The sequence below is a fragment of the Haemorhous mexicanus genome, chromosome 19 (genome assembly GCF_027477595.1).
Source record: "Haemorhous mexicanus isolate bHaeMex1 chromosome 19, bHaeMex1.pri, whole genome shotgun sequence".
Taxonomy (NCBI): Eukaryota; Metazoa; Chordata; class Aves; order Passeriformes; family Fringillidae; genus Haemorhous; species Haemorhous mexicanus.
Window position 1 is genome coordinate 9,816,598 of NC_082359.1, and position 13,262 is coordinate 9,829,859.

The window sequence follows — 13,262 nt, forward strand, 5'->3', positions numbered from 1 at the left end:
GAATGGGGTCAAAAGCACAAAAAAAGCACACTGTCTTGCTTCCAGGCGCTAACAGCATCAACCTAAAGAACTTTTAAAGCTGGTTTAAGTTTTAGAAGAAGCTGCAGTTGTTTGTAACTCTGAGCTTCTCTTTTCTACATCAGCTTCAAGCTGCCTCAGAGAGAGAGGTTGGACTCTGTTTACACAACAGTCTTGGCCTTAAATATTAAACACACTCAGAACTCTGCTCCTCTCTTACAAGAAACTGCAGAGAGCAATTAATAGGGGTTCCTGCTTTTCACTGCCTTAACATCTGTGTTGTACTGATTGCCCCTTCTCAAGACAGGGAGACTCAAAACTTGGCTGAAAATGTCCAAAAAGTGCTTCTGCAGATTCTGTCTGATTCACACTAAGCCAGAACTACCTTGGAGAACTTCATAGATAATAATGTCACTTTAATGTACAAAAAGACAGATAATTAGTAAAAAAAAAAAACAAACAAAAACCAAACTCCAACTACAGTGAGAAAAAATACCTGTGTGTGGTGTAATATGCAGTACCTTTGGTTTTTCTTCCAGCACACAGAGCATGCCCATCTTACACTGAAAGGGTTAAGTCAGGCTTTAAGAGAAGCAGCACCTGGCTGAGGGAAGCAGGACCTTCTAGTTCTAGCTGGAATGATACAAATGTCAAAGAAAGGAAAAAAAAAAAAAAACCCAAAAGCTAATCCAATTTATTTTATAGTCCCAGACTAAGAAGCAGGAGAGTAACAAAACTTCAGCTGAAAGTGCTCAATGTTCTTTAGTTTAAATATAAAACTAGAACAAGTCAGCTTGAAAAATGCTATTTTTACCCCTCTTGGAACCTTTGAAAAGCTTAGCAGAAGACAGGCAATGCCAGGCAGGCGGGTTTGTAAAGGCAACAGCACTCTTTATTCCCACTGGAGGAATGCCCACGGCTCCATCTCCTACCTCCCACCCTGTCAGGAGCTCAACACGAGGCCTCTTCCTTTCTCCCAACTGTGACAGTCACAGGAATCCCCTTTGCAAAGAAAGAAATCCCAACCCAGCCCCCTGCCCCTGTGCAGGACAGTCCCCATTCCAGCAGCACCCAGGAGCTGTTTTCAGGGATGCAAGTTGTGCCAGGGAACAAAACCAGTGTGGAGAGGCCAGTCCTAGTGTACACTGAAGGAATTGTAATAATTTCCTATGTAAAACAATGGATTATTGGTTTAAAATAGGGTTCCAACTGCCCCACTGGTTATGATCAAGTCCATTTTATAGTGATTTTACATTGGTTAATTAATAGTTGGTCACCCAGAACTGCCCTGTTCAGCCAGAGGAACAGGAGCAGTGTTAGGAGCAAGCTCAGAGTAGCTGTACCAAAGGTTCCTCCAGCCCTGCCAGCCAGAGCAGAGGGATATTGCTCACATTTAACAAGTGTAAGGCTTTCCTGTGGCTGTTCATCGTGTACCTGTGGAGTGCACTTGAGAGTCACAGTGTGAGTACTGTAAACACCGAGAGGAGTGCAGATAAAAGAGCTACAAAGATCCTGTATGGCCAAAAACCTGAGGAAAGCTGGTTAAAACAGACCTAGGAATCCTTACAAGACCAGTTTGATGAGTGTAGGCCTAGTGGTTTGGTTTAAAATCAATAAAAATATTCAGGTAAAAAAATAGATGTATTCACATGAAGGACAAGCGCTGGGGTTTTCAAAAGCAACACGTTTCCCTTGCAGAATTAAACTCTTCCAATAAGGATACATGAAAATCTCCCCTGAATTCTTTTCCTGGCTGCATTTAGCACCCACACTCAGCCATGCACACCAAGAGATCCCAAAGAAGCACCTGTATCTATGCCTTAATTTCTTGCTGCTCTCTGAGCAGGGGAACGAGCTGGTTTGGAATCACTGCAGAAACTGCTGCTGTACTGGACAGATGGTCCCATTTCAGCATCTAAAATGTTACTGGCTACTTGTTTTGTCCTTTTTCAGAAAGCACTAGTTTAATCTGGAGCTTGGATGAGCTGTTCAAGTATAAAATTATCCCTCTTAAGCCAAAACTCTCAATAACTAGAGGAGAGATAACCATATCTAAACAAAACTAACAGAAAACATCTGTCAGCATGAAGAGCTATTGTGTGTGTACAGGCAGGGAGATGCTCTCCCATGAAACAGCTGGAAAAACAGGCAATGGCTTTGAATTATTAAGAAACAATAAAGCAGATGAGTATTTCTTTGGTAAGTAATGAAGTTTCCCTCCTGAACTCCCCATAAATCAGGCTTTCAAGCTTTACTGCAATCCTACATTCTGATTCAAAGCAAAATTTCCATCTGCTCTTCAATAAATAAGTTTAGATAAAAACATTTCCTTCAAAGCTAAGACTGCATGGTTGGGGAGCCAGATGTGGAGTCCTGTGATCTACAACTCCCCCAACAAAAGTAAATCAGGTTTTTGCAGCTGATGCCAACTTAGAAGGCAGTAAAATGTTTCCTTAAGCAATCCAGGAGTGGTCTTCAGACTGACAGCTCTGACAATCTCCAGTTTCACACAGATTTGGTCATCCCTGCTTCAGGAGGTCACTTAGGAGTTATTTTTCCACAAGAGAGAGCTGTAAAACTTGCTGAAGCTCTGCATCTTCCTTTTCCCGACGCTGCTTCTCCTGCTCCTCCTGCTCCCTCACTGACAATTCCATGGCAAGCTGCAAGTCCTTCTCAAAGCTGGAGGCTTCACTGGAGCTGCTGCTGTGGGAGTTCCCTGATCTTGACAGAAAGCTCTCCTGCAGTGCCCTGATGGAAAAGAACAACTCTGAGGAGTAAAAGAGACAGAGCCTGTCTCATATTCTTTGCAATGATCCTTCCTGGCAACTGTTTTAGACTCAGAAACCTGAAAATCTCTCCCAGAGGGGAGAAAACAGTTTGAGGATATGAGAGCAGCTGTTCCAACACTTGTAAAATTCCCAATGACAAACAGGGATTCCTTTGAATCGTTCATAGATACAACCAACAGTTGTATTTTCAATGGGCCTCTAAAAGCATCCTCACCTTGTTTAAAGGATTTTTCATGTATAGAAGAACCCAGAAGATTCAGTTCTTGCTTTCTTTACACTTAACTGCAGAAAGACTTCACAGACACCAGAGCCCATTTTTAGTGTCCACTAAATCTACGTTTTTAAGGATTAGATAAGGATTTTGAAAAGAAAGAAGATCTGCCTTGAAGTGCACAGCCTCGAATAACCAAAGATTCAATGCAGAGGGACCAAATTCAGAGTTTTGAGAGCAGAAGAGGAGGACTGGGTTTATATGCTGGGTAAAGAATCTGCTGTGTGCACAGACCAGCCCCACAGCTGGAAAGAACTACACAACATAAACCAGGGAGGCCCAGTTTGGAGTTCTTGTTTCTTGGAAAAGGTAGAAGAAGCACAAGGACAAACCTCGAGTTTTGTGCATTTGCTCATATACATTAAAAAAAAAAAAAAAAGCCAAATTGCTTCTTGGTACTGCTGGGGGTTTTTTTGCTCTGTCACTGCAAGGTTTGATGTGAAAAAAAAAAACTTACTTCTGATACTGCATGTTGAAGTCTGAGGAATATGCAACTGCTCCATTGGAAAGCATCTCCAATTCCTAGAGATGGGCAAAGAGACAATTCCACAGCAGTTATCAGATCTGCAGAGTAACCCACCGAAAGTAACCCTTAAACCACCTTTATTTCTTCTTTGAAATACATTATTTTTATCTTCTAAACTCTCAGAAAAACTGATCCTACACTGGTTTCCTCCAGCTCTTGATGCACAGTCCTTGCCCAAGCTGCCACTGTACAGACCCCAGGACTTACTTTATTTGCACCAGATTCCAACAAGCTCTGCTGGATGGCAAACTGCATGATCTCATTATCCTCATCCTGCACGTGGATGTTCCTGCCATCATCCTGGATGTGGTAGGATTTGGGGATCTCAAACACCGACTGGTCAACCTCGAAATTAGCACCTAGAGAAGCCAAATAAAGTTAAAACCACACTGTGCCCTGTTTGTGACAAACTGGAACTGCAAAGATTCTGATCAATGTCCTTGCAGCTCCCCCTGTTCCATTCCCTGCAGTTCAGCTTCTCCCTCCTCTGTGCATTCCAGGGACAGGGATGTAAAAAGGTGGGATCCCTTACCTGCATCACTCTGTGCACCTCCAGGAGAGGTTCTCTCAGCTGTCCTGCAGCTGTTGACATTTTCAAAAGTAATTCGGGCATTCAGCACGTGAAACAGGGGAACTTCTGTAAGAGTACAAGATTTCTGTCAAAATGAGAAGAAATATTTGCTTCCACAGCAGCTTCCTATAATGACAAAGCACAGAGGAACTCACCTCACTAATAAGGTGGCTTTAGTTATTTGTTATTATTTAGTTATTTATTATTTATTTATTATTCATTTAGCTCAATCTCTAAATCTCTTATTTAAAATTAGATTTGCCAAATTTAAGGCACTGAAGCTAAGAGGAAAGGGGCTGACAACAGCTCATTGTCACAGAAATGACATTGTCTTTCAAATGGTATTTCTCGATTGACTTCAGATGTACAAAACAATGTTTTAGGTAGCAGTGAGACAATTAAAAGGCCAATGTATTTTTTTTTAATAATATATTGTAAAACCAAAGAGGGGAAAATGGACAAGATGTTACAATAATAATTGCTAAAAATTACCAATTTTGACAGGAAATCCTGGTGGAAATTCCAGAGTGATGAAATCCCTAAGTCTGGCAAAATGAGCACTGGTTCTGGCCATCAGGTCAATGATTGGAGTGACTTGTTCCATAAGAGACAAGGGGAACTCTTCACTCATCCACAAGGTTGCTTTAAATCTTAAAGACAAAGTAGGATAAAAACATCCTAAATTCACAGTTTAGGAACAGATGCAAAGCAAAACAGGCAGTTGGTCAGTGACAGGAGGTTACCAACAAGTTACAGCACCAGCCCAAATGTTTGTTTTGACTTAGTGGAATTAAAAATAGATTATAGCTGAGTACTTCAAGATATCTCTGCTAATTAATTGTGAAAACTGGGGAAAATACACACTGGATATTTGTAAAAATGGTTTCTAGGGATTAGATAACTGGGAAGAGACAAAGTAGAAATAGTTAAAATGGTATTTCTCACTTCTGTGTTCTAACAGTGACTTCCTTTGGTCTTCCTATGTCTCTGCCTTTCAAATCAAACTCTGGGTTGAAGTATTCCTCCAGAGTAATAGCAGTGGGATTGTTGGTTGCAGCATACTCTGTAGTCCTGGATGTACTCTAGAAGGAAAGAGAGGGAAAAAACAACCCAAAAAGTAATGAACAGTGGTTATTACAAGAAACTTTTAACTTACCCCTTTGTGAAGTAACTCCTTCCCTATTTCAGACACAGTGACACCCAGCCATAAACACCAGCTGTTATTAGACTGAGGTTTTATTCTGTTTTACTGAGGTTAAAAATCTCCAAATTTTTAGAGACAGGAAAAATCTCAGGCACTTTAAAGCTGAAAACCAACTAGAAAGACACACATGAGCCACAGCATTTCCAGGCTCCAAATCCTTTACTCAAGTCAAAACTTGGATGGAAAATTTAAACCCAAAATCTCTAAATCCCTATAAATGTGCAATGCCATCCTGACAGAGAGCCAGCAAATCCATTATCCACTGTCCTTTCACAGTTTAGAAGCAAGGGAGCCTCTAAAGCCAGGTGGAATCATGGAATGGTTTGGGTTGGAAGGGATCTCAAAGTTCACCTATTTCCAGCCAAACAAAAACATCCTCAGGGCAAATAAAAACCTCATAATCAAAACTGCTGCCAAACTAAGGAAACAAGAGGTGATTCCACACACCAGGAATTCCTACTGGCACAGTGACCTGTGCTGACATCAGACACTCACCTGAGCACCACATTCATGCTCCACTGTGCCCAGGAATGATTCCAGAGGGCTCCTATCAGCTTCAGGGAACAGGAGGGAAAACAAAAACAGCCATTAGCATTAATTAGCAGTAAAACTGGCACTGAGGCCAGGCTTCCCACCCAAAGGGAAGTTGTTCAGATCTCCTGTGAGCTGTACCAGGCAAACCCAGGACCTACAGCTGATGGTCCAAAACAGGTACAACACACAGAATAGAGCAGAGATCTTCTGTGGTTTCTATGATTAGCAAACACCTTTATGAGTCCCAGTGCCTCAGTGGCCCCAGGGTAGGAGAATTTCCATATAAAGTTACTGGCTGGTCACCCATTACTCTAATTCAAATACCAGAAGAAATTAACAGACTAAAACAAAAATTCCAAGCAAACAAAGCCTCTGTAAACCTTGTATCCATGGCCAAAGTGAAGTAAGGGCAGGAATATATTCCAGAGCAGAATGTATTCCTTTTAAAACTGTCAGCAAACTTTCAACAGGTTTGAAGGGTTTTTATTTCCTCTAAATAAAGCTGGGATAAAACTAGGTTCATTTGTAGGTTAAGAGTGAAATAATGAGCTGCCTCAGACACAGAACGTGTCAAAGAAAAGCAGGGCAAAGTCAGCAAGGAGAGAACTTCCTTGTCTGTCTGCCCAGCTCTTCAGACACAAAGGAGGTGTCAGATAGCCAAAGGGTTGTATTTATTCCCAGTTTTCCTATGGGGAAGATACCTTTGTATCTCCTCTTCTCCTCCTCTGTTAAATGTTCTGTTCTGATTCGTGTGATCACGTTCACGTTGTTTGCCGTGTAGACCTTACAAAAAACACAGGGACAAAAACCAAGCAGCAGCACAGGTTAAAAAGAGTTCCCCAGTAAAACATCATGGACACAAAACTAACTGAACCAACCTCAACACCAGACAAGCATTTCCAAGAGATTTTAAGAGGGAATGGAAAAGGAAAGTCAGGGATTTCTAATCAGAGATTAGTTGTAAGACCTCAGAAATAGTATTTAGTGACAGTTTGGGAACACTAATGAACCCTCTGTCCAGCTGAACAGCCCTGCAGTCTTATCAGGAAAAACCTTCAGATAAATGTAAAAGCTACTCAGCCCTTACTCTTCTGCTGAATTAAATTACAGAATGTAATTTACTGCACCAATTCCCAAACCTGGGGTAAACACAGAATCGGGGAAATGAAATCTTTTGATTCTGAACCCAAACTCCTACCACAGCAAGGTTGCAAAACCACCCTGAAAAATATTTCACTGAGGTGAAATAGAGGTCAAAACCAGCGTCAGGAGGAACCACTCTAAGCAGCTGTGACTCAGGTGCAGTTCATGAATTCATGATGCCACTCATGGCTGCTGGTCCCTTGCAGTGCTGTTATTATCAGCAGGTTCCTCAACTTTCACCCAATGAAACAATGGCAGTGTTCAAGTGTGAGTTAAATGCCAGCCTTTGGAAGGGAAGGACTGCAGGCAGCTCTGCTGACTCTTCTGTCCCTCCTCTCCCCTCTTTGATCCCCCAGTGACATTCCTGCACACAAACTCCATCCCTCCTACAAGCCTGGAAGTTCCTCACTCCAGCCCAATTCTACAGGCAACACAATGAATGTCCCAATAGGAATTTTAAGACCTGAAATAGTCAGGAAATACAGAAAAAGCATAGCCAGACTTCATTTTGCTGCAAAATCTGTCAGAAGAACAGAACAGGCTTTACCTTGGCTTCATAACCATTGACACCTTCTGTTTTTTCTGTCCTCCATACCCAGAATCCAGATGTGGTTCTGACAAAAAGGGAACACCACAAGTGTCTACACAGCTGCATTTTTATACAACCCCAGCTGCTTCTTCTAAATCTCATTTTAAACAACATTTGACAGGTCATTAATCCCAGATACCTGGATAAATAGGTGTTATCATGAAGAAAGAAAAATGTGTGTCTGTTAAAAGACACACTGTGCATATTTACTTAAAGTACTCATGTGAAAGTTGTCTGATTTGGTAACAAATACAAGTTCTTGTCCATCAATTTCAATCCACATGGATTTGAGTGAAATGCAAATTTGCAGTGAGCAACTGACTCAATCTTAGAGGCCTTTTCCAACCTTAATGATTCTATCCCACCAATATGATAAACTGGAAGCTTTCTGCCACTGATTTCTTTAAACTGGGAACTTTTTGCCAAGCAATAGTGGCAATTTGACCAACCCAAATTTCTTCATCTAGTGATTTATGAAGATTAAATTAATTTCAGACCTAGCCCTAAAAGTTTTAATTACCAAAGCTTTTGTGAGTTTGTCATTAAAGCTTTTTTCAGACATGGCATCAAAATGTTTGCTTGCTAAGAGAAACTCTCTGTCTTACCTTTCAAAAGCAATGTTTTTGGTATCAAGGCACGTGCTGATAATTGGGGATGTGAGGCGCCTCTCCACGTCTTTCCTCTTGGGTGTCATGGATCCCAAAGTCAAACGCTTCATGTGCTGGGAGATCTCAAACCTCTCTGTTGTGACAAACTTGTCATCGTGGTTGATCTCGATGAGCTCTGCCCAGCCACCAGAGTCTGGTGGAAGAAAAGGAACATTTCAAGTTGAAAAACTCAGCAAGTGTTCCAAGGTGAAAAGCTGGGGATATATGGTGTATCAAACCCGGGTGTTTTTGCACTCAGCTGGGATCAAACTTGGAGATGGAACTAAAATTATATTTTATATGTAGGGCAGCAGAAAAGAAGGGAAACAGTAAAATACCAACATTTTACCCCATCACCAATTTTTTTACCTCAGATTTACTCAAAGCAAAGAAGTTAAGCCATCATAAAACAGTATCTCTACAAGACACAAATGTAAGCATAAAACCTTCATAAAACACAAGAGGCCTTTTTTGTGTAAAATCAGGATTTCTCACTGTGCTCACACAGTATTTGGGGGTCAGTGGTGCAGACAGGTGAACTCTTTACCTTCTCCCTTGAAGATGACAGTCCTCCTGCCCCTCTCCCAGCTCATGTTCTCGAAGCCCAGCAAGGTGATGTCCACACGCAGCTTGGCCCGGCTCTTCCAGATGCGGCACACGTCGCTGGGGCACACCCTGGAAACCAGGGGCACTGGGAGAAATGGAGAAATGGAAAGGGAAAACGTGCAACAGGTGCAGCACAGAGGAAATGAACTCAAGCACAGGGATTGCTCACTCCTGGGAATGCCATTCCAGAGGAGGTGAGATACTGATCCTCTTCAGCTTTAAGAACAACCAGCTTAGGGCAAAACTGGCCTAATTTAAAGATGAATGTGAAAAGGAAGAAGATATTTGTTCAAACTGAAGGGTGTGAAATGGCACAAACCCCATGCCTGGTAGTCTCATAGTTTGATATTTGAAATATTTAGTCAGCTGTGAGGCCTAGTGTTCATTCCTTTCAGGGAAAAGCAGGTACTTCCCAAACAACCAGTGCATCCATAGATAACACATGATCAGATGGCCATGGACAGGTAAAAAAACCCAAGAAAAGTCTTCAGCAACTGCAACAACAGCTAAATTCTCCACTACCAAAAACTAACCAACCAACCACATAGGAAACAAAGAATAATTGTGCAACAAAAGCACAAGAGGTCATTTTGAGATGGAGGAGAGGAGGATTCCGGGGAGCGGATATTTCCCTGCCTGCGTTGTGGGACATTTGTAACTCCTTTTTACAGCCTGGAATTGGTAACAAGGAGCAGGATTCTTACCCCAGCTAGTGAACTCCCATTTCATTTCCACATAAAAGTCAGGAGTCTGCAGAAGGAAAACATCTGATGAGTACCTCATGAAATAGTTTGACATTCATTGCAGCATTTCCTGAGAACATTTTAGAAAAAGGAAAGGAAAAAAAGGAAAGCAGAACTGGAGAAATGATTAGCCAATGCTAAAACTGAAATTGAAAGTAGCAACAGGCACTGCCCTGCCCCTGCTGCTTTCTGGGGAGCTGCTCTTCCTTGTTTTACTGGAGGGGCAGTAATGCCTTCAAGATTCAGCCTCCAATGTTTGAGTACATGACAAAGGATTTAAATAAAGTCAAGGAAAAGCCTCCATGTCTCTCAGCACTATGGAACAAGCAGGTTGGAACAAAACACAATTGCCCAGCTGATTGCAATAATTCACTCAACTGAACTACTTGAATGAGAATTCAGTCTGGAGTGAGAGTTTACACTTCAATAAATCATCACCTCGTTAATTTTCTGCAGTAACTCAGGAACTCCTCCGAGGGTCATGGAGGTCTGCTGGTAGTCCCGATGCTGCAGGATCAGCTGGACCATCTCTGGATCCCCTGTGCTGACAGCCTCGTGCAAAACTGAAATAAACCCAACCACAGCCTCGTGTCACTTTGCTTGCTGACCAAAATTCCCCATAAAAACACAGAACATCTGCTACTGAAAGAATGACACCCCAGATTGCTCCCCAGGCTGTCCTTACCCGTCCATCCCTGCCCATTCTCCTTGGTCACATCTGCCTTGTGCTGCAGGAGGACCTTGGCAGATTCAATGTAACCCAAGGAAACAGCCAAGTGCAGCAAGGTCCTGCCCCGTGGATCCCGCTGGTCAACATCCTGCCAGTGTCCAGGAGAGAAGGAACAGAACTCATTAGAGCCTGTACAAACAGAGGGCTAATCCAGGAGTAAACATTCCCTGTCATTCCCATGGATCTGCTCCCAAACTCTCCTGCACCGCCCCTCTGCGGGGCTGGCTCGCTTCCCCACGTGAATAAAAGGAGAAGCAGAAAGGAGTCTATGAAATGACACAAAATCTGTAGGACAGGAGTTCTTGTTGGTGCTTTTCAGTTCTGTTTCTGTTATTATTTCCCCTCTGGCTCCCCCCAGAAGGCTCGGGAGGAGATGGGAGTTCTTGTCCGTGTGCATCACCCCACGGACAGCCGAGAGCCTGAGACCCCACAGAGGGCTTGAACTGTACAACAAAATGGGGGGAAAACAGGAAAAAAAGGCAACAGGGCATACAACACAGCTTTTGGACAGCACTTTTGGAAAGGACAGAAGCAGATGGTGTTTCACAAAGCACACACAGCACAATGAGGAGTGAGGGCATTCTCTACAAGTCACTAAAATAAAAAATAAACTACACAGGCACAAATATCCAAAACATGCAAGCACAACATACTCATACCTTACACATTTTTCACTATTAGCTTAGAGATTTGAAACAGAAGAGCATCTATAACTAAAGGAAAAGGGGAAAGTCAATAGCAGAATGAGAAAGGAAGGTTATTATGCATGTTAACAGCGTTATCTGACAGCTTCAAGTCAGAATATCTCACAGAGAGTGGGAAAGCTTCACTTTAAAGCATCTTCTCTTCACTTCTGGGGTGGAATATTAATTAATTTACTTTCCCACCTCCTGCAGCTCCAACACTGCAGCACCAAAGAGCTCCAAGGGTCCCTCCCCACCGAGTTTGTTGCTGTTCCCTGGTCCCCACATGCCCAACCCCATTTGCCACTCCAGCTGCAGCTGGGAGGTGCCTTTGATCCCTTCCCGCGTCCCTCCAGCGGCAGGAAGCTCATCCCAAAGAAGCAGAGGGAAGTTGATCTTTGGAATACTTAAAAAAAAAAAAGAAAAAAGAAGGTGTTTAAAAGCAGGTAAAGGGAATAAGAGAGACAGTCCATCTTCACACACTGCTGGTTTCCACAGGGAATGGAGGGAGGAAGCAGCACTCCACAGGTGGGAGCTGCTGAGTGATCCCTATTTAACCACAAACTCTCACAGGTGTCAGAAATAAACACACAGGAGCAACGTGCCAGTGAGGTTAAAGATTTTGGTTAATGCAGAAGGTGACATAAGTTAGATAAAAAGTGAGTGCATTCCAAAGATTCTCCCGAACCAGGGCAGGAACATGCTCTGAGCAGGAATTAGTACGTCAGGTGCACCGTTAGAGCTGCAGGTGACAGTCAGGAGGTGGCACAGCTGGTCCTGGGCTCACGTACTTGTGGTGTCAGGTATAATTAATTAATCAGCTCTGCTTATTAACTGTACCTCACTCTAGCCCCTGTCAGAGCTTTTCCACAGCAGCTCAGCCAGAAGGATTTTTGCTGCTCAAGCTCTGCTGCAGCTTTCAGGCCATTTCCTTACGTCATCATGTCCCAGAGAGGGGACAGCTTTGTGTTTTCTACTCTCCAGCACGGAACAATGATCCATTTTTTTTTTTACCAGAGATGCTGAAAACATTCCAACCAATATAAAAACTCTGCCCTCAATCTTGGGCAGCAACAAATCTATGAGAACTGATGGTGCTCAGCAAGGTGGGGGCTGGTTTGATGTCCAGCAGCAGCCACCTTTGCTGCACGTTGACTTCCCATTAAGATAAACACTATTTATTGCTTTAATAAATAAATTAATGTCCATCACAGCTGCTCTCCTTGAGCCATTCCTAACTCCCCCAAAGAGCTACTCCACAGCTGCTCTGGAATGCTCACAGCAAAGCTTTACAGATGGGAAGCCAACGTTTAGTATCTGACATAAAAGTATATTCCTACACCTTCTTACATCACTCCCACACCACAAATAAACAGGTAACGAACTGCAGGGATCCCTCAAGCTCCTGGCAGTACCACCAGGGTGCTTCTCCCTGGCACAGCGAGGGCCAGCAGCCCTCAGCAGCCCCCGGGCCCCCCGTTACCTGCTCCTGCAGCTCCTCGTCCAGCCGCCTGTAGTCGTTATTCCACACCAGGACGTGCAGGGGGAAGGCGCTGCTGGCCCCGCCAGGGGAGCTCATCCCGGCACACACCTGGGGAGGGGCAGCCAGGGCCCCTCACTCCTCCCTCTCTGGATGCTGGAGACCCCAGGTTACTCAAGCCCTGACCCCTTCAGCTTCTGCTCTCTGCTGGCACCCACCTGGCCCAGGTGTGTGTGTGTATGTGTGTGTGCGAGCCCGGGCCACAACCCCCTGTGGAACCTTTCACCTCTCTCCAAGGGGAGCCCCATGCAAAACCCCACCGCGGGGGTCTCCCCTGCTCCTGGTGCCCCTGGCAGCCCCCCGCTTCCGAGGGTCTCCTCCCGGAGCCCCCTCAGCGCCGCTCCCGGGGGTCTCCTCTGCTCCTGGTGCCCCTGGCAGCCCCCCGCTCCCGTGGATCTCCTCCCGGAGCCCCCTCAGCGCCGCTCCCGGGGGTCTCCCCGCTCTCGCCCCCTCAGTCGTCCCCGTCCCTCTTCCCTGTCCCTCCGGGGACGGCTGGAACGAACCACAGCGCGGCCGGAGCAGGGGGGCTCCTCGCTGTCCTCCGCACTCCAAAGCCACCGACAACCGCACGGAAAGCGGAAGCCGCTCCCCCTCCCCCTCTGCGGGAGGACAGATGGAACGTCCCTCCCGCAGCTGTCCCATTGCCTTCCGCGCGGGGGGAGCGCTCA

The 13,262-nt window shown here is 44.5% G+C and overlaps 1 protein-coding gene across 3 annotated transcripts; it reads right to left on the reverse strand.

Moving 5' to 3' along the window:
- Positions 1–703: 703 nt before the first annotated feature.
- On the reverse strand, positions 704–13,247 carry ANKRD13A (ankyrin repeat domain 13A). 3 transcript variants are annotated; one of them, XM_059863355.1, is made up of 16 exons: positions 13,098–13,247; positions 12,538–12,690; positions 10,327–10,459; positions 10,080–10,204; positions 9,603–9,648; positions 8,840–8,983; positions 8,251–8,446; positions 7,604–7,670; positions 6,615–6,696; positions 5,875–5,933; positions 5,121–5,257; positions 4,668–4,825; positions 4,137–4,241; positions 3,812–3,963; positions 3,536–3,600; positions 704–2,766 (listed from the first exon to the last, which is right to left on the reverse strand). In XM_059863355.1, exons 2-16 carry the CDS (start codon positions 12,631–12,633, stop codon positions 2,568–2,570), a joined length of 1,764 nt encoding a protein of 587 aa, XP_059719338.1. In that variant the 5' UTR covers positions 12,634–12,690; positions 13,098–13,247; the 3' UTR covers positions 704–2,567. The 3 variants fall into 3 exon arrangements, with proteins under 3 accessions (XP_059719338.1, XP_059719339.1, XP_059719337.1); XM_059863356.1 differs by lacking the exon at positions 13,098–13,247 and having other exon boundaries at positions 4,137–4,238; positions 12,538–13,080; XM_059863354.1 differs by lacking the exon at positions 13,098–13,247 and having other exon boundaries at positions 12,538–13,079.
- Positions 13,248–13,262: the final 15 nt, after the last annotated feature.